Source organism: Amyelois transitella, chromosome 6 (assembly GCF_032362555.1).
Source record: "Amyelois transitella isolate CPQ chromosome 6, ilAmyTran1.1, whole genome shotgun sequence".
Lineage (NCBI taxonomy): Eukaryota > Metazoa > Arthropoda > Insecta > Lepidoptera > Pyralidae > Amyelois > Amyelois transitella.
In genome coordinates, this window is record NC_083509.1 from 620,265 (window position 1) to 646,990 (window position 26,726).

The window sequence follows — 26,726 nt, forward strand, 5'->3', positions numbered from 1 at the left end:
TGAAGCTACATTAATTCCCATCAAGCTGAAAATGAGTATAATTGTTTAAAACACAATCAAAAGCATTATTTCAAAATTCCCCATGATTCCGGTTTAAGGAAAAAAATTACCCAAGGTCAAAGGTAAGAAAATGGGATTTTCACGATTTTCTTCAAAACGGTAAGTTTTATAGGAAAATTACCTCAGACATAGATTGTAGATCATAAAGATATCTATAAAAAGGAATCAATATTTTTTTTCAATAAAGCTACCGTTTCTGAGATATTACCATGCAAAAAGTTGCAAGCGTCATAATATGCATAAGCACGTCTCGTATATACTCTATGTAGCAGTAATATAATTAAAAATATTGTTCTGTCGGTAATTTTAACTTGAATTCAAAATATAAAATATACATAAGTATAATGAAACCCAGTCCCTTCATTTATACTGTAGTGAAACCTTGAGACAACATCTGTCTCTCTGTTTAATTGTGTACGTGGCTAGGGTCGTATACCTGCTTTATCTCAGAATGCTCAATACATGAAATACCGTAAGTCTTTAGTAATAGTTGTCCTTGCGGGGATACCGTTGTCGGCTATGGACACCACGGCCTCTCATGCCCTAGGAGTGCCGGCCGTTTAGGGCGCCATGCCGCCCTAAATGATACAATCCGTGATATTGAAAGGAGAGTGAACGCGGGGAACATGGTGAATGGAGCTTTGCATGCCTTTATGAGCAGTCAGAAACTATCCAAAAAGGCTCGACTGGCTGTGCACAGGAGCGTGTTGGTCCCGACATTAATGTATGGGAGTGAAAGTTGGGTATGGCAAAAGAAGCACGAAAGCAGAATAAATGCAGTGGAAATGAGAGCGTTAAGGAGTATGTTGGGTGTGAAATTGAGTGACCGGATAAGGAACAGTGTGATAAGGGAATGTTGTGATGTGAAAGAAGATGTAGTTACAGGAATAGAAAAGGGTATGTTGAGATGGTTCGGTCATGTGGAGAGGATGAATGAAAACAGGTTGACTAAGTAGATATAAATGGAGAGTGTGGAGGGAAAGGTCGGGGTGGGAAGACCTAGACGAACATATCTTGATCAAATTAAGGACGTCCTGGTAAACGGTCAGGTCAAAAGTACCCGAAACCGCCGAGCTTGCATGAAGAGAGTTATGAATGTAGATGAAGCAAAGGAAGTATGCAGGGATCGTGGCAAGTGGAAAGAGGTAGTTTCTGCCTACCCCTCCGGGAAAGAGGCGTGATTTTATGTATGTATGTATGTAGTTATCGGTAATATCTATACTTTTGAACCTTTTGGGGTAGAAACTCTGGGACCGGGGGGCCTATCTGCCCATCAGCTTTTCCGACAATTGTCAAAAAAGCTAATTGAGGTATCTCTTGACCGGAGGGCTGGAAATTATCTGGCTCAGAGAATCAGCATTGCCATTCGAATTGGCAATGCTGCCAGCCTTCTGGGCACATTCCCGCATGTTGATGCTATGCAAGGACTGTACAATTTATAAATTAAATTTTAGGTTGTAGTCATCTTTTTTCTTTCTTTTCATAAGTAGTTTTAGTTTTAATTTGATTATTGCATTGAATTTGATAATTGTAATCTCTATTATTGTCCTAAGATGATTTTCTTCACTTACAGTTATTCTATTTTTTTAAATAATAAATGCGAAATTTAGTCTTGAGTGCCACTGCGTAGTGAAAACACGTGTTTATTCTAACCTATTTCAGACTTTTTCAAGTTTAATAATACAAATGTTAAAAAAAAACGCGCTAATAGTACACTACCTCAGAGGTGGCGTGGAAACGTGTGCATATTATGACGCTTGCAACTTTTTGCATCGTTATATCACAGAAACGGTAGCTTTGCTGAAAAAAATTACTGATACCTTTTTTATAGATAACTTTATGATCTACAATTTATGTCTGAGGTAATTTTCCGATTTGAAAAACTTAACGTTTTAAAGAAAATTTCGATACACCCAGTTTTTACCTTTGACCGTGAGTAAATTTTTTTCCTTAAACCGGAATCATGGGGAATTTTGAAATAATGCTTTTGATTGTGTTTTAAATAATTATACTCATTTTCAGCTTGATGGGAATTAATGTAGCTATGTAGTATTTTTTTCATAGTAATTAGTAGCGGCCCGCTTGTGCAGCAAACGGTTCAAGCCAAAGCCGACTTTAGGCGCTACAGGTTACGGCGCTAAATCCACTGCGGGTAACGCAACGTGTGTTCGCGGTTCTACAGAACAACGTCTATGTATAAACTGAAAAATTAAGATTTTTTTTTTCTTCGTATTTTTTCGGGATAAAAAGTATCCTATTTTACGCCCAGGATAATAAGGTATAATTATACCAAGTTTCATCAAAATCGAACCGTTAGTTTTCACGTGATGCCTGAACATACAGACAGACAGACAAAAATTTTTTTAATCACATTTTTGTTTTTGGTATCGATCCAGTAACACCCCCTGCTATTTATTTTTTCAATATTTTCAATGTACAGAATTGACCTTTCTACAGATTTATTATATGTATTTATAATAACAGTCACAATACTCGACAAACAAACTTGAATAGTTTTAAAATATACCTAATTGAGATTTACGGCATTAAGTCCATCTATTACTCGTATACAATATTTAATTATATAAAAAAATTCTTTCATAAAAAGGCAGGTTGCTAGCAGCATCTAGCTAAATCTACATCTGTGTCACTGACATAACAGAATTGAATAATTCATGTCCTGTCGCTTTTAGAAATGCTCGCCCGAACGAAAATATTGTTACTTTTGATTTTGGCTCATTGTGAGTTCGTTAGTTGCTTAATTAAGATAAAAAGTTTTGCAAGCTAGTAACGTGCACTCAAAATAAACATAATAAACATACATACTATGTCTCGTGCGGGGTAGACCAACAGTCTTGAAAAGAATGTTGGGCCACGTTTAGTTGTTTTGCTTAATAGTAGAATTGTGAACAAATGGTTACAGATTGGTACCTAAGAGAATCCCAAGTTTATAATCCTATGCCTTAGTAGCCCTTTAAGACTTCCATGAGAAAGAAATGGAGTGGTCCTCGCCTTTTTTCTATTCTGGAAACTACATGCCTCATTAAAAAATCCAAAATAACAAGTAACAATGTTTCCGTCCACGCGCACATTTCTAATTCACATCAAATTTAATACCTATTTACCAATAAAATAAAACTAAGTCCAAAACTCACCGCTTCAGTATGTATAGGGTGTACGGCAAACAACAGTGCTGCTAGCGCTGCAAATGGGCGCTGTAGCCGCGCGACTAGCGCGCCTGTGCGGGCCACTAGCGCGCAACATGTTGCGTGCAACGCGACATTGCAAGCGTGCCACCACCACGGAGAAAATCCGCAGAGGACGTAGTTCAATCTTAAAGGGAACAAAAAAAAAATGTAATTTTATACCAGATTTTGTTTAATTTATAATATAGATACTTTTTGCTTTTCTTTATTTCATCTTGCAGCGGTAGTAGATATTTATACACACATACATATGTCATCACATCTATAACCTTCGTGGTTTATAGATGTGATGAAATGGCAAAATATGGTTGCATTTTTGTTGCATTTTTGTAACATTGTAACATGATTCGAAACGTCCGAGCTAAAATAATGGTACATTTACGTGCGCGTTTTATACCTGTATTATTTATAAATGGAGTGGTCCACTCCACACTTTTAAAATTAATTCTTAAGTGTTGAGAACCAAATGGCGCAAATAAAATTTAAATAGATATCGACTTTATTTAACTTGTTAAGTAGTATAAATCTTTTGTTTTTGTTAAAATGAGACTAGAGTTTTTATTAGTTTTTTTTTATGAATGAAAAGGCCCTTAAATTAAAAAGAACATTAAAAAGACCTTCACATTTCCTGTTGATTACAATTCTAGAAGAAATCTTTCTTTTAATTAATAATTTATCTGAAATGAAGACTATTTTTTGTCTAAAATAAATAATTTGAAAATTATTGACACGAAATCAAGCCTCATAATGATAGCGAGCTACTCATCTCGGTAAGCGCCCGGGCTGTGAAGAGGGGCTCAGGAGAGCCCACGGCGTCACGACGTCACGTACATATATACATATCATCACGTCTATATCCTTTACGGGGTGGACAGAGCCAACAGCCTTGGAAAGACTCAAGACCACGTTCAGCTTTTTGATAGAATGAAGATTCAAATAGTGACAGGTTGTTAACCCATCGCCTAAAAGAAGAATCCCAAGTTTATAATCCAATCCCTTAGTCGCCTTTTACGACATCCGTGGGGAAGAGGAAGGAAGAACCATACGACGTCACATTTAACAAAAGATTTATCCACGGTAAGTTACCGCACAATACATCTCTGCCATCTTGCATTGAAACACTTGGAGGCACAAATACATTCACCGCGACCTAAATACCGCTCTAAACGTTTGAGGATGTCGCGTCTGAAACAAGCCTGCATTGTCTCGCTTTAAGAGAGTCTGCAAAACAAGAGAGACTTTTACACAGTTTAAAATATTACTCGTTTTCGAAAAAAAATATGTAGATTCTCAATAGGTTTATATCTTTGTCTAATATTTGGGTAAAAATGCGGCATTTTAGAATAGAACTACTCTAAATCTTTCGCATGGATATCGTAAAAAGCGACTAAGATATAGACTTATAAACTTGGTAGGTATTCTTTTTGTAGACTATGGGCTAGCAACCTGTCACTATTTGAATCTCAATTCCATCAAAAAGCCATACAACCTTTTAGTCTTTTCAAAACTGTCAGCTCTATCAACCCCGCAAGGGATATAGACGTGACTATATGTATAATCCATATATGTATCCATCGTCTAGTACATGAAACAGTACACTTGTAGGCACAAATACGTATTCACCTCGATCTTAATACCGTTGTGAACGTTTGAGGACGTCGCGTCTCAAACAAGCAATGTCTGGCCTCGGGAGACCAACGAGTAGGATTAACATGACGTGCTATTACACTGCAGTGCTGGAGTAAGTGGAGATCTGAATTCATACATACACATATAACATACATAAATCACACCTCTTTCCCGGAGGGGTAGGCAGAGGCCACATCTTTCCATTTGCCACGAACACTTATTTAGCTTCATCTACATTCGTAGCTTCGAGTCGATCTATTTGTTTAAAACGTTAAATATTTTATATATTGGCATCAATACTTATGTAATAACGTAAGGCAGAAGGACCTTTAAGTAGAGACTAAATAGATTTACCGACTTGGTATTACATGGATCTCACAACTTCTAACGTTTTTGATGGTATTTAGATTTTCAATAATTACAATATAATTTACTGACTCATCTACCAATTGGATCGTGGTAACAAGCGTTATATCAAGCCTTATATAGGTACCTTATAACCTTACATAGAAACTAGAACCAAACTTCAGATACAAAATAAAGATAAATGAAGACTGAAAAATCTTGCCACGACTTCGCTTTGCTATGTATAATGGAATCAATAGACCAGGAACTGAAGGTAAAAAGAACTTGTCAAGATAAGAGATAGAAACGTAGAGTATTTTTTCTAACAATAGCCATTCCATATTTACGAGCTTTGACCAAAAAAAGTTAATTACTATGTCTATTTTTTATACAAGTAATGTAATTTAGTACCGTGTGGTTCCCGGCACCAATAGAAGAAGAATAGGACCACTCCATCTCGCTTCCATGGTTGTCGTAAAAGGCGACTGAGGGGTAGGCTCATAAACTTGGGATTCTTCTTTTAGGCGAAGGGCTATCTTAATGCCAAATAGCTCAATGTAGCGTATCAGTCTTTTCGAGACTGTTGGCTCTGTCTACCCCGCAAGGGATTTTGACGTGATTATATGTATGTATGTAGTAATGAAACTTATTAACTTGAGATTCTTCTTTTCAGTAGCTAGCAACCTGACACTTTGAATCAAAATAACATCATTAAGCCAAACAGCTGAACGTGTCCTAACAGTCTTTTCAAGACTGGCTCTGACTACCCCGCCAGGGATATAGACGTGATTATATGTATATAGATATTAGGATACATGTAATTCTACTCTGGATTTCCTCAAACCAAGTTCCACCTAGGGCGGTAGTGAAATAATATTATTTATTTGTAGTAAATTCCTAATGAACTAATTACGAGTGAACGCGGCAAGCACGGTTGATTTGGCTCAGTGCCTGGAGTTCCATAATTGGACTCAGTTAATATCCTTTGGAGATAATTAGATGTGTAAGGCACAAACGCTGTACTGAGCTTTAGAATAGAATAGATTTATTTTCAAAATTGGATACAAGGTACCACTAAATGACGTCACATCACTTTAATCTTATTATAACTATAACCGCTGCCAAAGCTTATGTGTAGAAGAAGCGGTGGAACAAACTACACTGCAGCATTTTCAACGGACGTCAATTGACAAATATAGATTTCTTAAATCTATATCGTGGAGCTCCGGTGTCATAGACAAGCGTACTACCGCTGCGCCACAGAGGCCGTCATGAAGATAATGCCATAAAAAAACTATTTCATACATACATACATACATATGGTCACGTCTATATCCCTTGCGGGGTAGACAGAGCCATAGTCTTGAGAAGACTGAATGGCCACGCTCAGTTTTTTTTTTATTTATTTATTTATTCATAAAATTATTTCAACTTTCACAAATCCAAGTCTTTACGATTCAGAGACGGCAACGTTACCAATGAGACAATGGGGCTCCAATAAATAGCAAGTTGGCTCGCTCGCTTGGCTCTGTTTGTATATTAGGATATACATAGGATAGGATAGGATATATATAGGTGGTGTGCTTGCCAAGCACGTGTTGGGCGTCGCAGGCTTGGCTCAGAAATTGTTTAAGCTTACTGCTTATAACAGTGAATGAACTTGCCCTATGGTTGTATATGTGCCGTGTGGTTCCCGGCACCAATACAAAAAAGAATAGGACCACTCCACTACTATTTGAATCTTTTTTCTATCAGCTAAACAGCTGAACGTGGCCTATCAGTCTTTCAAGACCACAAGGGATATAGACGTAATTATATGTAGATTTCGATGTTTTATTTCTGGACATAAAACAAATATCCTTTATATTAATTTCTATGCTTCTTAATATCGAGGGTCATGGTCATAATTTTTTTTTCGATATAATTTCATACAGTCAAAAGAATCGTGGGCGTTAACACTGAAGAACAAACTCGAGTTCTCAATGACATTTGAAAACTGACTGAAATGAGGTTAAGTTCAATGACCTTCTCTTGAAGGCACTTGCCAAAGGTTTTTCAAATGTTACTTTTAAATATTTTAATACTAAAGGTTAAATAATGGACTTGATCAAATTAAGGACGTCCTCACAAAAGGTCAGGTCAAAAGTTGGAACCGACGAGCTTGCATGAAGAGAGATATGAATGTGGATGAAGTAAAAGAAGTATGCAGAGATGGTGGTAAGTGGAAAGAAGTAGTATGTGCCTACCCCTCTGGGAAAAAGGCGTGATTATATGGATGTATTTATGTCAAAGGTAAAAATTTTATAAGAAAGAAACGATAGGAACCGTCTGTCGTCAGTCTTTTAAGACTGTTGGCTCTGTCTACCCCGCGAGGAATATTGATGTGACTTCATGTATGTTTGTAACTGGAATTAGCGATATATTTATTAAAAGGAATCCTTAAACAGTGTAGAGGATTTCCTGAAACTGTGCTAAAGAAGAATCATTTAACACGCAAATCATGCCTTTATGCCTTACGGGGTAGCCAGAGTCAGTGGTAGTGAAATGGTTATTAAACTCCAAGGCCACTTTAAGCTGGACGCTGAATCATAAAATTGGAATTTGACAGATTGAGACAGTGACAGGTTGCTAGCCCGTCGCGTTAATTATATTCAAATTAAATTTTGTCCGAAATCCGAACACAAAATGTAATGCAAAAAGAGATAAATTATATATCTCTAGCAAAAAGTAAATTAGTTTCTGTACATCGATGAATCACCCTGGTAGTTGTAGTACATAAATTAAAAAAGGTCGAGAACAGAGTATCTTTATTTCAGAATCATTATTTGAACAATATAAGGCATAAGTATTTTTTTGTATTTCATTCTATCTTGTCCATTAACTTCAATGAGATGATCAGTAGTTTTTTTTATTAAAAAATGCCTTGAATGCGTTCTGGCATTAAGTCTACCTATTACAAATTTTACCTGCATAAAGTTTCTAATAAATAAAGATATGTTATCAAATTATATTTATTCGCTGACTTGCAAATGCAATACAAATTGCATGGCAGATGTTTTTCCCTGAAATTAAGAGTCTTGTACCCTTCTGAATTCTTCTAAATAGTTTGATTAGAACAGACAAAACTATGTCCAACATTATCTATTCCTCGCAAAATTAAAAAATCGGTTGCATCCTCACCACTCTGGAAAAGAGCCCGGGGCCTATGCCTTACACATTTTTTAGTTTTTTTACACGAAGAGACTCCCATCTGACCTCCGCAACTTTTGTAGGTATACTTAACCCATATTGGATCGATACCTGAATGTGCAGGTTTCCTCACAGTGTGTTCCCTCACCGCAAGAGCATCGGTTAGTATTCAAACTAATGTACAAGACTTTCGAAAATAATCGTTCATTATAGAAATAGTCACTCGCGAAATTAAAAAGTAGCTAGAAAGATTTTAAGGGATACTATTTCTGTATTTTCCATGTTTTGTGTTTCAACCCTTTACGCCGAGATAGTAATTAATTTAACACTGTGCCCGAGAGATCCATTTGTTATAAGCACTGACAAAAAAACTGACTCTAGAAGACTCAGCTCGCATTTTCTTTATCAACCCGATTCAATTATATCCTACTAGAGGCCGCCCGCGACTTCGTCCGCATGGAAACCCTACCAATCCCGCGGGAACTCCGGGATAAAAAGTAACCTATATGTTATTCTGGGTCTTCAGCTACCTACATACCAAATTTCATCGTAATCGGTTCAGTTGTTTTTGCGTGAAATGATAACAAACATCCATACTGATATCTTGACATACTTACAAACTGTCGCATTTATAATATTAGTAGGATATTCTTCTCAGTTGGCTTGGTACTCACCTTTTTTATTCATTTTTGAATATTTGATTGACAAAATAAAACATGAAACTGTTAAACATACATCTGGTAGCCTCTTAGTACTCTCATAGTCTTTAGGATAGGATAGTCAGAGACATCAATCTGGAAAATACTAAAAATCTATGTTCAGCTGTATGGCGTAACGATGAAATTGATATTGAAATAAATAACATACATACCTACATATAATCACGTCTATATCCTTTGCGGGGTAGACAGAGCCAACGGAAACAAAGACCGATAGACCACATTCAGCTGCCTGGCTCAATGATAAAATTGAGATTCAAATAGTGACAGGTTGCTAGCCCATCGCCTAAAAGGCGAAACCAGAGTTTATAAGCCTATCCCTTAGTCGCCTTTAACGACATCCATGGGAACAAGATGGAGTGGTCCTATTCTTTTTTATTTGGTGCCGAGAACCGCACGGCACTAAAATAAATAAAACGGAAACGTATAAAAAGAAACATACAATTACGAAGTCACTTTAGCAACAAACAACAAAATAAAAACAATTCTCATTGGAATGAAAATGCTTTGCAGGACTACCGAGAAATTGTTTCCTCGCAAAATATAATATACGGATGTCAATAAAAATAAATGTTCACTTGTAAGACGCAAGAGTGGACGGCGCGGCGGGCGGACAGGGCACAGCGATGCACTTCAAATTTTTATCAAAGACGATTCTAAAGAATAATGAATTGATTTTTATTTATTTATCCGATAGTAAGTTTGTTTGTTCTTTAAGCGTTATCTACTGAACTAATCTTGTTGAAATTTTGCATGTCTAATTAAATAATTTGGAGAGGGATATAGCTTACTTTTCATCGCGGTAAAAACTATGGTACCCGGTATAAACCTGTTTAATTTTGAAAGTGGTGCTATATCAGTGCTTGATTTATTCGCGTTGATATAGCGCCACTTTCAAAATAAAAGTAAAGCTGCGTGTAAAAGGTAGTAATATCATAAATTATGACATAAAAAAAGTCCTGGCAAAGGATTAGAGTATCCGAAGCCGACGAGTTTGCATTTCATCCATTTTATTAACGCGTATCTGTTAGCTGAGACAGTTGGCTCTGTCTACCCCGCTGGGGATTAAGACGTGATTGTATGTATGTATCTTTTAGTCACGGAGTATTAAGGGAACATATTGTGAAGAAACTGGCATTAACACTCCCTACATAAAATATGCGAGGATCATGACAAAATGAAACGTAGTCTCTACCTACTCTTCCGGGAAAGAGGCGTCATTGTACGTATGTATGAACATTTAAATTATAATGTAGTCGTTGTTTTTCCATATAAATATATATTTTTTTATTTCTAGTTAAAAAAATGTTAAGGGTGAACAACTCTTTTATCGATAAGGTGTTTAAAAAATAGATGTTGACCGATTCTCAGACCTGCTCAATATGTTCAGAAAAATTTCATGAGAATCGGTGTAGCCGTTTCGGAGGAGTACGGGAACGAACATTGTGACACGAGAATTTTATACATATATAAGAAATTAACCATAATTTTATACACACAATATCTCTTTTGAATTCCACAAACATCAACATGAAAGACTCGTACAAAAGACAAAAGACAGCGTGGGACGAAGAGATGACGTGTGTCAGTGTCCCAGCACTATTGCTGTCATGGCGCCGCGGGCACATCACTACACACAAAGGCTGTAGAGAAACGATGTATCTTTGTGACCACGCTGTATATACCAAGCTTGCGACATCTTTGTGAAGAACACGTTTTGTAAAAAATATTGTATTTTTTTTGTTTATAATTTTGAAACAGTTGTTTCGGTGTAAAATTTAGATTTATCATTAGACATTTTTTTGATTTATCAAATAATATATTTTTTTTATAAAATTATAATTATTTTCTTAAAAAATGTCAACTTCAAACGACTACTCCCAAAAGTTTAAAGCGTAAGGAATTTTTTTTTTTTTTAAACCGAAACAATGTTTTTGCAATGGAAATTGTCTTTTTATTTTTATCTTACTTACAAATACCTATATTTAAAAAAAATACGAAAATCATTAAAATACTTCCTACCTACCTGCGAAAGAGATTATTAGATTATTTCATTTATGTACTTATTTCGTTACTACAAAATTACCACCAAATAATCCTATAGAACACACTTCATTTTCTTAATTATTTATTATATTATAAACGTATTAGTTTAGTTTATTTGTTTAAATTTAAAAAGTATTTCAAATTTAGAAAAAGAAAGACACTTTGCAATATTTCTGTTTATAAAAAAAAAATATATAGTAAAAAAAAATGTTCACCACACACTCGTACTATTTCCGCGATATCTTATTTTTCACCCAGACCCGCCCGTAATCGGAACAAATGGCACGGGCCAATAGTAAATTGTACTCCTTTAACGAGTATAAGGCACGAGAAAAGATTTACTTGTAAATGCGGTGCGAATATTTTTCTTGCTACTTTCTTTTGTTAAGTACATACAAACATCCATACAGTTTACATTCTATCTTTATTCCTTCCGGGGTAGACAGAGCCAACAGTCTCGACAAGACTGAAAGGCCATGTTCAGCTGTTTGGCCTAATGACAGAATTGAGATTCAAGTAGTGACAGGTTGGTAGCCTTGCCTGAAAAAGAATCGCAAGTTTATAAGTCGTATGGATCCCATGGATGTCGTAAAAAGCGATTAAGGCCTATCCCTTAATCGCTTTTTATGACATCCATGGGAAACGGATAGAGTGGTCCTATTCTTTTTTTGGTATCGGGAATCACACGGCATATAAATTATCGTTTACAAAAAAAATCCATTAAAATAAAGAGTACTTTCTCTTTCGAAATTTACACGGGAGCGAAGCCCCTTTTTATTCGTGATTCATACAAAAAACATATTCCTATTATATCGAAAAAAAAAGTCACTACAATGGTATTCAAACCACAATTCCAACATAATAATGTTACAAAAAACACACGTGCGACATTCAGGCAAACATCCATTACGTTTAGACGAAACATATCGCGCCCAGAGCGCAACAAATTCTCATACGAACCGAAATAGCAGTAAAATGTTGAACAGAACAGGAATTGGGGGCATAAAAATTTATTTGTGTGCGGCGGGGGTCTATTCTGGGATATTAGTGGAATGAAACGTAAGCAATCGTTAGCCGTACAATATGAGAGACTAGCCGCGCCCCGGGCCTTCGCTCTTGTGGGAATTTCGTGATAAAAAAAGCGATTTTAATATTATATTATTGGAATTTATATTCTACCCGTGCGTCATATTTCATCAAAAATAGTGGAGAAGATTTTGCGTGAATAAAGAACAAACACTAAACCACAAATACTTTCTTTTGCGTTTATAATATTACTAGCTGTTGCCCGCGTGTAGGTTGCTTTTCGCGTAAAAAAATCTAAAGTTCATTTAAAATCTTTTCTGTATTTTTTTTATTCAATTTTGGATTAGCGTTTGTCTTCCATCTCACCTAATGGTAAGTGATGATGAATAGGGAAATGTTACATACCTATCAAAGAGATTCCTATGTACCAGATGTTTTGGTAGCCCGCAAAAACAAAACACAACTAATTGAGCTCAACTAACTTGAAGCCATTTCTATCAGCTTAAATATTTTTTACGACTTTGAGAATAGGTACATACAATGATCATATCCCCACATCGTTCAAACTATGCCAAAACAAACTTTGTCGAGTTGAAATCAAGAACTCACCCAATTCGAGTTGTATTATGAGTCTTCGAGAAGATTCGACAAGTTTTGTCGCACACTCGAGAGATTCAAAGAAACTTAAGTGCGAATAGCACCCCTGGGATTAAATAGTGTTCGCGCGATATTAAAGTTAGTATATGTGATCTTATATAAAACTTAGTAAAGGTAATAATAATAATCACTTTTCTTAAAACTTTAGATAAAAAAAAGAATAGGGCCACTCCATATCGATCCCACGGATGTTGTAAAAGGCGACTAAGGGATGCTTATAAACTTGGGTTTGGATTTTAGAAGATGGGCTAGCAACCTGTCTCTGTTTGAATGTCTATTCTATCATTAGGTAAGCCAAACGGCTGAACGAGGCTTATCAGTATTTTCAAGACTGTTGGCTTTGTCTACCCCGCAAGGGTGCAGACGTGAAGTATGTTTGAATGTATGTTGGCTTGTACAAAATAAAATATACCTATTCTTTTTTCAACGATGCTTTAAAACAATCACAAATTTGACTATTATTACAGGTTTACAGTTTACATGGTAAAAAAGGCAAATTTTTATTTCACGATCAACATTTTCGCACGGAACCAAAACACAAGTCTAACTCACACTTTGAACTCGAGATTATTTCACACTAGAGGCCGCCCGCGACTTCGTCCGCATGGAAACCCTATCAATCCCGCGGGAACTCTGGGATAAAAAGTAGCCTATGTGTTATTCTGGGTCTTCAGCTACCTATATACCAAATTTCATGGTAATCGGTTCAGTAGTTTTTGCGTGAAAGAGTAACAAACATCCATACATCCATACAAACTTTTGCCTTTATAATAGTAGTAGGATATATATTTTTTCGTTCGGTTCTATCACATTAACTATATACAACTAAATGTTTAAGTACAAAGGGCCGCCTGGAAATCCTTTCCGGAAGTAAATACTCCCTCGGGAGCATTAGAGGGTACACGCGGCCACTACTATGTCATATTGAATCCTTCCCGGGGTTATATACAAAAATGTAGAAGGATATTACAAAGAAAATATATTAAGAACATTGAGCTATGAATACCCGCTGGTGTTTTTATGCATACGTACATATCATACATACAGTCACGTCTATATCCCTTGCGGGGTAGACAGCGCCAACAGTGTCTGAATGATTGAAAAACCACGTTTAGCTGTATGGGTTTATGATGGAATTAAGATACAAATAGTGAGGTTGCTAGCCCATCGGCTACTGAGAAATCTTAATTTCATAAGCCTATCCATTAGTCGAGTAAGTGATCACCACAACATACATACATACATACATAAAACCACGCCTCTTTCCCGGAGGGGTAGGCAGAGACTACCTCTTTCCACTTGCCACGATCTCTGCATACTTCCTTCGATTCATCCACATTAAATAAATAAATATATACCGGACAAATTACACTGATTGAATTAGCCTCGAAGTAAGTTCGAGACTTGTGTTACGAGATACTAACTCAACGATACTATATTTTATAATAAATACTTATATAGATAAACATCCAAGACCCAGGCCAATCAGAAAAAGGTCTTTTCTCATCATGCCGTGGCCGGGATTTGAACCCGAGACCCCCGGTGTCACAGACAAGCGTAATACGCCACAGAGGCCGTCTAAACTACATTCATAACTCTCTTCATGCAAGCTCGGCGGTTTCGGGTACTCTTGACCTGACCCTTTACCAGGACGTCCATATCATTATATATTCTTTACCACCACAACATTTGCAGGGAATCCTAACCCGTATTGGATCGATCATGGTTACACATCCAGTTGCCTGAATGTGCAGGTTTTCTTACGATGTTTTCCCTTACCGTAAGAATTTCGGTTAGTATTCTAACTAATGTACATAACTTCGATAATAGTCATTGGTACATGGCCGAGGAGGGATTCGAACCTGTGCCTTTCTGCGCATCACGCGTTTTAACCGGGCACCTTACCGATTCGGCCACCAACGCTCAAATCAAATTGTATTAAACTTAAAAATAAATCATTCATACAGCAGTAGGTTTATAAGCTAGTATTTTTAAGCTGTAAGTAAAAAATATATATAGTTGATACTTTTTTCACATGCAGGTAAATATTCAATACTAAAACATGAAATAAAAGTCGTAAAACAAAATACACAAACGCTTTAACATGAGCAGTAAACATTTCTTTCATTTTTATTAGTATGAATATCATACCAGCTAAATGTGCAAAGGCTCTGTTATAAAATGAATTATTTATATCTGGCAGACTTGCTCTCGCCGTTCCAAGCAAATTACATCGCTCCCAATTCTTGAAATAACGACAAAGGAACAATACACTTCTGTTTTTTTTCTCCGCCCGTTTATATACAGTTTGTTTATAGCCAGTGATGAATTAGAGACAAAAGTATACGCTCTTCTTTTAGGCGAAATTAGGTAATGGCAATTAAATTTAATATATTGAAGTTAGTGTGGAAAATTTAATGTTTTCTTGTACTAAATTTTCCTTATTTTGTAGTAAAGGTAAGAACAGTTGACGCACAGCCAAAGTTATTGACTGGATTTCAGTAAAATTTGCAAACAATAGATAATTAAAGAAAAAAACATCTGTGAAGGAGTATTTCTTTTTATATTAATCTAGAAAGGGAAATTTGCAAAAAAAAAAATTTGTATGAATATTTACATCTTAAATTTTTTCTGCAAGATTTTTTTTTAATTTAATTTGTAAAAAAAATAACAAGTTAATCTATCGGGTCCTAAAGGTACTAAATATCAACGGACCATCGAATCAAAAATGTAAGGAAGCAAAAGCTAGTTAAAAAATCATACATACATAAAATCTCGCTTGTTTCCCGGAGGGGTAGGCAGAGTGTACATCCTTCCACTTGCTATTATCTCTTCATACTTCTTTCGCTTCATCTATATTCATAACTCTCTTCACGCAAGGTCAGCGGTTACGGGTAATCTTGACCTGACATTTTGCCAGGACGTTATTAATTTGATCAAGATACGTATGCCTTCCCTCTCAGACCCTTTCCTCCACACCCTCCTTATATGTTTGTTTAAATCTAAAACGCATAATTTTAAATGATACGCAAAGAATTGCTATATCTCGATATTTTGAAAATCGAGCGAAATCCGAAATATCGCGGGCTTGGCGCTAATCCGCTTATCCAACGAACCTGCCACCTTCGCCGCTCTATAATTGGCGGATTTCTCACTTCACTAAGAAATTAAGTGTATTGTCTGTACCTACCTATAAACTAAAAATCGTGACAAATTAAGAACATAAAGTTGTTATTTTCAGCATGATTTTAATTAAGAAAAGCATCTTTGAAGCAACGTTTCTTTTTAATTTTGAACCGTTGCGTTTGGTAAAGTTAGCTAAAAGGATCCAAAGCTTTCAAATTACTATTGTATATATCAATTATTATATTATTTTCAGCAGTAATTTATAAGTGCCGTGTGGTTCTCGGTACAAATAGAAAAAAAATAGGGCCACTTTATCTCTTTCCTGTAGATAAAATTGGGATTCTTCTTTTAAGTGATTGGCTAGGAACCTGTCACTATATCAATCTTTATTCCATCATTAAGCCATACAGCTGAATGCGACCTCAAAGTATTTACGAGATTGTGGGCATCAATGGCAAAGAGATAAAATAGTCCTATTATAAATTGCCGGGAACCACACGGTACTTCATTTTTCCTTGTTGGCGGCATCAGGTTCGTTCCATATATGTAGTTTTTGAGCTATGGCGTAGACAGTTTGTTAATTTTGAATTAAAAAGTGATCGATTTTGATGTTACGAATATACAGATTAAAAATTCGTTTTGTTTTCATCTAGTTTTCAAGATCCAAAACTTAATAGCGCCTTAAACACTAATATCAAAGCAAAGTGAAATCGCTACAACTTTCAACGAGTTTCACAACTTTGATTATTTCTCGAGTAATAAGCTTAAGGCATAATAATGTTGAGATGTTCGTGCCGTGATCAAAGTTGAGTTAGATTCGCTTCTTAACAGGGTCACGGAGGTCAGATGGGAGTCATTCCTTGGAATTCTATCACCACTCCCCGTTTTAAATGTTCACATTGATTAGAACACATCATGAAGCTAATTACTTATATACATATAATCACGTCTATATACCTTGCGGGGTAGACAGAGCCAACAGTCTTTTAAAGACTGATAGGCCACGTTCAGCTGTTTGGCTTAATGATAGCATTGAGTTTTTAGTAATTTTTCCTGTATATACATACATATATACATAAAATAACGCCTCTTTCCCGGAGGGGTAGGCAGAGACTACCTCTTTCCACTTGCCACGATCTCTGCATACTTCCTTCGCTTCATCCACATGCATAACTCTCTTCATGCAAGCTCGGCGGTTTCGTACATATTTATTTATCAGTATGTAAACATGGATTAGTAAGGAATCGTTATGCTCATTTCAAAAACTCGTTTTCTTTTATTGGCAAATACTTGTAGTCGTTCCAGTAATAGTTATTCCCTCGTAATTGGGGTTCAGGCTGTTATATTTCTCTCTCGGGCCGAATCACTAGCCTGGTAATATTGCTAAATTAATAAATACAAAGTCCAGCTTTAGGTACTAATTATTTGGGTAAATCGCTCCTTACGCATATAACAAAACGACTATTTGCACGACATTAATTTTCATTATTAATGTATGAGTTTTCCTTTGTTTTAGTCCTGCCTGCAAACTGATTTTATATATAAAGTTTAACACTCGATCACACTTCTAGAAATAAATACAAGAATAAGACAACTCCACCTCTTTCCAATGGATGCCGTAAAAGTCGACTAAGGAATAGTCTTGGGATAATTCTTTAAGGTCATAGGCTAGCAACCTGTCACTATTTGAATCTCAATGCTATCTCAGTGCCAAACACCTTAACGAGGCTGATCAGTCATTTCAAAATTGTTGGCTTTTTATGTAAGTAAAAATTTTATGTAAGTACACTTCTTTCTCCATCTGTTTGTTCTTCTGTGAGTAGTTCATAAACGGAAATGGTTATATTTTAATTGAAAATTTAATTGTCCGCGAATTCGCACGTTAGGATCAATGAAAAATGCTGTGCGTAATATGTTTGACATTAACTTAATTTACATATTCACATTATCCCGTCTATATCCCTTGCCGGGTAGACAGAGCCAACTTAATTTAACGATTCAATATTTCGATTAGGTATCTGTACAAAATCAGCAGCAGTAACTTGATAGTTATTCTACACACAAGACTACTATTAATAATCTCGTGCTATTACGTAAAAGTAACAAATATCGACATCCGCCATCTTGTTTCTTGGGACTATACATAACTCCGCACAAGATTAAAGTTGGATAGTTTGATGGCAACATTTTGTTCGTGGTTTAGTTCCTGTCTGTTCCCCGCTTTATGATTAATGGTCTCGATCATTGCAGCCACGTCATCGTTTGGAAGAACCGGGAATATTGGCATAGTTTCACTGAGACAGCTCTAAGAGTAATGAATAAAATATTTTTAATCTCCTACTGTGAACGACTGCGGAAAGTCGTTTTTTACGCAATTAAAAAAAAATCTGGTAGTATGAAAGAGTTACAGTATTATTAAAATTAAAGACGATGGGCTTGTCACTATATGTATTTGTTAAAGGCTACCTGTGACATACTTTTTGTTACTACCGTACCTATTAATTTGCCAAATTCCATATATCTTTATCGTCTGTAAAAAGTGTGAGCATGTAAAAAGTGGATTTGAATATTATATTTTTAAGAGGCACAAAGGAATTTTTCTTTGTCTATAAATCTACGGTACTGGCGATAAGTCCGCCTTTGCTCAACATATTCATAAAGTATGTTTCTACTACATATGTATTTTTTATGGGCAATAAAGATAATTTGTATTGTACTGTACTTGAAAAAGAAAGCCCAGTAGCAGTTAACGTCAATCTTACAAAAAAGAAATAATTTTTTACTAAAATGATAAATCTCCCTGTAATAACAATTGTGACCCATCTTTTCCCCTCTCTTAGTAAAAACATACAAAGTTCCCTCAAAAAATAACACCAAAAATGAAGTACCATCTTGCTAGTGAAATACCGCAAAATTACACGAACAAAACCTCACACAATATTTCACCCGGTAGCGTCCATTTTTAATACCCTTTTCATAATCAGGATAAAGGCAGGAACCACTGACATGGATAGAAATAGATACACATTGGTGTATGTGTACCTATGTAAATGTCTATGTAATATGTATGTGTAATATGTATGTATAAACTTACATATTATATACATACATATTACACATACATATAATCACGTGCATATTTCACCCCTTGCGGGGTATACAGAGCCATCAGTCTTGAAAAGACTGATAGGCTACTTTCAGCTGTTTGGTTTAATGATAGTATTGAGATTCAAATAGTGACAGGTTGCTAGCCCATCGCCGAAAAAAAGAATCCTAAGTTTATAAGTCTATCCCTTAGCCTCCTTTTAAACACACGGCACCGATCGGTCGGCGGTCTTCCAATCTGTCAGCCGTGTGGTTCCCGGCACCAACAGAAAAAAGAATAGGACCACATCTCTTTTCCATGGATGTCGTAAAAGGCAACTAAGAGATAGGTTTATAAACTTGGCTCACAATATCGCATACAAGATCCATATACACTCGCGCTATCTATCCCGATCTATGTCCGTCCAAAGAACCTAAATAATGATTACGCCGACTCCATTAATCCTTCCTGTTGAAATTTTCATGCGCTATTTGAGGGTTTAAATAGATTTGGCCCTTTGTTACAATAAGTGTGCCCTCTGAATATGTTTTGTAGTCCCTCGGCATTATAGTGTCGGTCAAACGTACGTGAGGATTATTTGGGTTGGAACGGTTTGAGTGACAAGGATGATTGATGTAATTGAAAAAAAAAAAAAACAGATTTGACTCTTATTTATATAAGTATATAAATACTAGAGGCCGCCCACGACTTCGTCCGCATGGAAACCCTATCAATCCCGCGGGAACTCTGGGATAAAAAGTAGCCTATGTGTTATTCTGGGTCTTCAGCTACCTACATACCAAATTTCATGGTAATCGGTTCAGTAGTTTTTGCGTGAAAGAGTAACAAACATCCATACATCCATACAAACTTTCGCCTTTATAATAGTAGTAGGATGAACATACAATCACGTCTTTGTCATTACGGGGTTGACAGAGCCGGCAGTCTGGAAAAGACTGAAAGTCCACCTGTAGCTGTTTTATTTGTTAAAAACTTTATTAGATTTCTGTCTTCAGCTCTAAAGCTGTTCTAGTGCCGTGTGGTTTCCGGCACCAATAGAAAAAGAATAGGACCACGCCATTTCTTTCACATGGATGTCGTAAAAGGTGACTAAGAAATAGGCTTATAAATCTGGGGTTCTTCTTTTAGGCGATGGGCTAGCAACCTGTCACTATATGAATCTTAATTCTATTATTAAACCAAACAGCTGAACGTGGCCTTTCTCTGTCTATCCCGCAAGGGATAGAAACATGATTATATGTATTTCACAGAACTGACCAAATCTGCAAATCATAATTTTTACTTAAATTTTTTTTATGGTAAATTCTATTTATTGCATTTGACCTCAATCTGCCGGATGTCTTATTACACATTCAGATCATATTCTGTGAACAAAGTATTACAAACACTCAATTAAGTGCACAACAGCTATATATCAAAGGATTATTATCATAATTCCTCTATTCCTTAGCATCATTTATCATATCGGCTATTCATCTGCATCCGCCGAAATTGCAGTGTCCAGGCCAGGCCATTTGCACTAATTCATCATCCAAATAATCACGTCCATATTCCTTGCGGGGTGGACAGGGCCAGCAGTCTTAAAAGACTGACAGGCTACGTTCAGCTGTTAGGCATCAAATATTCAAAAAATTTTACTAATATACATACATTCAAAAAATCTAATACATATACCTACAAATTATAATAATTTTCCCCGTTTTTTTTCACATTTTCCATTATTTCTTTGCTCCTTATAGTTGCAGTGTGATGTTATTTAGTCTAAAGCCTTTCTCGATAAAAGGTCTATTCAACGCAATTTTAATTATAATTTTTCAATTCGAACCAGTACTTCCTGAGATTAGCGCGTTCAAACAAACAATCAAACCAACTCTTCAGCTTTATAATATTAATATAGATATATAGTAGGTACGATATATTTCTAACAAACTCGAACAATATTACAGCAAAATCATATAAACTTACAATATGCTTGGCCATCCGTGAAGATCGCAAAAGACGATCAAGGGCATTCGTAATTGGCTGTAGACGACAATCTGTTACAAAGAGCTTTTATGTGATATTGTATTAAATTTCAGTTCTAAAATCCTATTAGTTGTAGGATTTATGTCTTACTGAAAATACAATGAATTTCAATTTGACATGCTCCAGAGACTAGCTAGAACAAATGGGTCTGTATTAATATTTGTCTAGGATTTTAGAATAAGTTAGGTTCATATTATAATGACTAAATTATTGATGTAGGTTTGGGAATGTTACTTTATGTTTCGAAACTTTTAAATGGATTCTTTTGATGTACGAGTATATTTAAAGGGTAGTGTAATTCGTAAAATGTTGTGATTTTTTTAAATTTCAATGTAAACAATGAGCATTCGTCCACGATTTAGATTTAAGAGATCTATATTTGTAAATTGACGTCCGGTGAAAATGCTGCAATGTAGTTTGTTCCACCGCTTCTTCAACACATGCGCTTTGGAAGCAGTAGTAGATAAAACTAGATTTAAGTTATGTGACGTCAATAAGTGATACCTTGTAGGCAATTAAAAATAATGAAATTAATCTAGTCTGTTCTATTCTAACAGAATAGAAAAAACAGAATAGAAAATTACTCTCGTCTCGATCTTTTGATTGATTGATAATATCTATTAAATAATCGATATATTTTTGGACATATCTCAAAACTTTATGCAGTCTAGAGTTTTCTTGTAATTTTGAAGTTATTTAAAAAGCGAAACAATCAATGATTTTCAAATGAAACTTCATAGAATGAAGCGTACAATTTAGCTAGGTTTATACATAGGTAGCTTATGTATTCTGTTATATAAATATATGCTTTATTGCTAAAAGATGAAAAACCTATCAACAACAAAGACTGATAGAAGCCCGGCTTTTTATATAGGACCCTACCTATATACCCTATAAGTATAAGCTGTAAAGTAATGTAAAGTTGGGAATATAATTGGAGTTTGACACTGAAATACTCCGCCAAGGCCTGATCGACGGCCGCCAATTAACCTCGATGACGCAGGATCCCGTCAAAATATATTATTACTTCGGTAACATTATGGTTTTTGTAACTTTGGTGTTTTACTGAATTTGTCATATCATCCTTTCATAAAATATGTTTGTTTTTATATGTTTTGTTTGTTATTTCGTCTAGGCATTAGTTACTCTGTGGCGCAGGGATAGTGCGCTTGTCTGTGATAACAGAGGTTCCGGGTTCGAATTCCGGCCAGTGCAATTCTGTGGCAATCTAATTGGCCTGGGTCTTGGGTGTTATATGTTTATAAATATTTATTAAAAAACTATATCATCGTTGAGTTAGTATCTCGTAACACAAGTTTCAAACTTACATCGAGGCTAACTTAATGTGTGTAATTTGTTCAAAATGGAAAAAAAGTTGGTCGTATCATAAAACTTGGTTTTGCTTTCAATTATTCAGATGGTTTACGCGCGCATTAATCTTACATTTTACTACAAGAAGACTTAACAAAAAAGATCTCTCGTCCACATTCTAATTTGGATATTTGTAAAGTTGATGTTGTTGAAGGAAATGCTGCAGTGCAGTTTGTTACCGCTTCTTCTGCACTGCCTTGGAAGCGGCAGTAAACTTTGTTTTAAGTAATTTATTTGACGTCAACCAATGTTGTGAAACCAAAAGATTTGACAATTATTAAGCGATTTGAAGTATCCTATAATAATTAATAAAAATGTTGAATTTGAATTTGGTACTGTTCAGATGGTTTAACCCTTTCAGGGTTATCAACATATTTAACCCTAAAACTCCTGGCATATTTTAAACATTGTTATCCCGGATGACATCCCAGCGCGTTTCTGCATACTTGACGGCCTTTGGTCCTTTGTTCCAGAGAATTGTAACAGGTACCGCATTCTCCAGTTACACAGAGATGAGACTTGTTTTAAATTCCATCGAGTGCCCACGTTTTTTTTTTACTTTATCACATGATGGTGGTGGAAATGAACGAAAATGAATTACATACATACATACATACATAGTGGGTTGTGAACGTTTATTTATTTAAGTTATTCGTTATTTTTAGTTATTGCTAGCACTGGCATTTTTTATTTTAGAAGGAAAAAATGACGTTAAATGTCAAGGGTGAATTAGTGATTGAAGTTTGTAATATGGAAAAGTCTATTATAAAAACTGAAATAAAATATTTGTTTTACTAAATCTAACTGAGTAATCCCACATACATATGGTCACGTCTATATCCCTTGCGGGGTAGACAGAGCCAACAGTCTTGAAAAGACCGAATGGCCACATTCAGCTATTTGGCTTAATGATAGAATTGAGATTCAAATAGTGACAGATTGCTAGCCCATCGCCTAATAAAGAATCTTAAGTTTGTAGGCCTATTCCTTAGTCGCCTTTTACGACATCCATGGGAAAGAGATGGAGTGGTCCTATTCTTTTTTGTATTGGTGCCGGGAACCGTAGACGTATACATATATGTATATGTAGACAATGTGCATTCGTCCATGATTTAGATTTAAGAGATCTATATTTGTATATTGACGTCCGATGAAAATGCTGCAGTGTAGTTTGTTCCGCCGCTTATTCTACACATGCGCTTTGGTAAGGTAGTAGTTATAATTAGATTTAAGTGATGGGAATACAATAAGTGATACCATTTATCCAATTTTGAAAATAAATCTATTCTATTCTATAACCTAAACAAAAGAGAATGCGATTGGTACTCCACCAATCGTATTGGAGAGAATACCGGCTTCCTACAATCCAGCAGTTCCCAGGAATTCAACTGCCGTTATCATCAGTCACGTTGGAATTTTCGACGAAATAAACTCCGACCGTGCGGCTGAAATAGCGATTGTAATCTGATGATGTAAGGCTCGATTTATTTTTACCATCAAAACTGAAAAGTTAACGTAAAATAATCACGTTTATATCCATTGCGGGGTAGACAGAGCCAACGGCGATCCGAAGACAGGAAGGCCACGTTCAGCTGATTGATTTAATGATAAAATTGAGAGTCAAATAGTGACAGGTTGCTAGCACATCGCTTAAAAGAGGTATCCCAAGTATATAAGCCTGTCTCTTAGTACCTTTTGTACTACTAAAACCTATATATTGGCATGTTAATTCTCTAAAACTCTAATAAGGATGATTAAAAGAATTTCCGCGCAATGGCTACCAAATAATCCACATAAAGACTTTATAAAGTACTGGTTGCATAAGATTTGTTATTAAGGACTACTTGTTCACAAGAAAGAGAACCATTGGGCAAATTCTAGTCGATTAAATAAATAAATATATACGGGACAAATTACACAGATTGAGTTAGCCTCGAAGTAAGTTCGAGACTTGTGTTACGAGATACTAACTCAACGATACTATATTTTATAATAAATACTTATATAGATAAACATCCAAGACCCCGGACAATCAGAAAAAGTTCTTTTCTCATCATGTCCTGGCCGGGATTCGAACCCGGGTCCTCCGGTGTCACAGACAAGCGTACTACCGCTGCGCCACAGAGGCGCACAAAAAGATTTTTTTTTATAACTAACGGTCCGCCCTGGGTTCGTCTGGATAACACTTATAGTTATAAATCTTCGTCAGAAAACCCTCATTCCAACATTTCAAATAAGACCTAAAGTCGTCCTCAACTTTCCGTGATTAGCACATTCAAACACACAAAGAAAATAGGGGGACGTCACTATAATATGTATTTGATACTAATACAAAACGTTTACCTAGTCTTATCATCACAAAAATACCCAGACTCAAATTTATCTAATAATATACTCAATTTCTGCTTTCAAAGTACCTTACTAATATACTGACTGACAAAGAAAGAACTCCCAACTTGGGTACTTACGTGAGCGACGTCAAAAGATCAAAGAAAGACGTCTCTATAGAAGAACTGCCGAAATCAGTTCACACAGAATTCTATATCACGTATTCTCCAAAAGAGGATATTTAATATTTTCTACTTTTCCGAATTTCAAGCAATATTTATCAGAGCTTTCATGTAGGAATTATTTATACGGCCTTGGGCAAATACACCGCAATATAAATGTTGACTCCATCTTGTAAATCGGTTCAATGTCTGAGTGATATTAATTTCGTCATTGCACGCATATCGACTGGCTTCGTGCCTGATAAGAACGTTTGATCTGAAATGAATATTAATGTTAGCATAATATGTTTTTCGTCATACGCCGGGCGAATCGCGGTTTTCTCACCTCTCTGAAAAGGTGCCCAGGGTCCAACTATATTTCTTTTTTTTACCACACAATTTTGCAGTAAAAAATAAGTTAATAACTTTATCAAGCTGTCTTCATACCATCGACAATCTTTACGCAGCTTGTGACATATTACACATCGAGTTAACTTAAAGTGTAGGGGTCCACAAGACGTTATTCCTCCCCCTTAAATTTGTGCTCGCTCAAATTAGCTCTATCCTATTTCATACATACATACATATGGTCACGTCTAAATCCCTTGTGGGGTAGACAGAGCCAACAGTCCTGAAAAGACTGATAGGCCACGTTCAGCTATTTGGCGTATTGATAGTATTGAGATCCAAATAGTGACAGATTGCTAGCCCATCGCCCTAAAAAAAGAATCCCCAAATTTGTAAGCCTATCCCTTATCGCTTTTTACGACATCCATGGGAAAGAGATGGAGTGGTCCTATTCTTTTTTGTATTGGTGCCGGGAACCACACGGCACTTCCTATTACACAGAATAAAATAAAAAATATAATAAATACCACTCCATATGTAGCAAAGTCGACCCGTCATGTCATTGACGCGCGAACCGGGGCGCACAGGGCAAGTGGGGTGACGCGGGAAAAGCGGGGCCTTGCGGACGCTTGATTAATACGTTTAATTAAAAGTGGGGATTGAATGAGCACTCTCGTGTTTAGTATAAAAATTGATGCCTCAATTTTAGGCATGGCAACGAGGTTATTAATTTGATTAATTGGAATTTGACATTAACTCGTGAATACTATTTATAAATAATACAGGTAAGAGTATTAAACGCACACGTAACCCGCTAGTGGGTAGTTTTAATTCGAATAGTATAATGCGTAAGTTTGCAATCAGTTACAACTCATGAATAGTTCTGGTCACCTTTGGTGGAATATTTGTTCTTTTTCATGTTTCTGATGAGCTAGTTTAGACTATTGAAGATTCATTTAAATAAATTTAAATCAACACAAGTCGCATCGATGTTCTAAGAGTCTGCTATTCAACATAGGTATTACGAATCAGACAAAAAATACTAGGTAATCAAAGTAATGAAAAAGATCTTTTAGTATTTTAATTTTATTTAACCTATAAATCGAATTTCTTTGTTCTTTATTCTTAATCATAATTTACTAATATTATAATATAAACATTATCTTCTAGTTTTACATTATCTGCGTTATTTACTTTGTTCATAAACTGTTAGTCAGTAACTGCTTATGACAGAGTATGACATCGGCCTCATAACACAAAGCCTCACACTTGTTTGCGTTAAGTAATTCTGATAATGACACGTTTGACACGGAGCACGCGTCATTTGTCACCCGCTCAAGTGTTGCGTCAATTTCGAGGGCGGGAATGTGGGAATAGCGGGAAT

General features: G+C 35.8%; 1 protein-coding gene across 1 annotated transcript in view; it reads right to left on the bottom strand.

Moving 5' to 3' along the window:
* LOC106139972 (protein O-mannosyl-transferase TMTC1) overlaps positions 1 to 26,726 on the bottom strand; it is a 108,304-nt gene that overhangs the window by 61,146 nt on the left and 20,432 nt on the right. Inside the window, exon 2 of the mRNA XM_060944701.1 lies at positions 3,216 to 3,393. Coding sequence (XP_060800684.1) covers positions 3,216 to 3,393 — 178 coding nt within the window. The remainder of the gene's footprint in view (positions 1 to 3,215; positions 3,394 to 26,726) is intronic.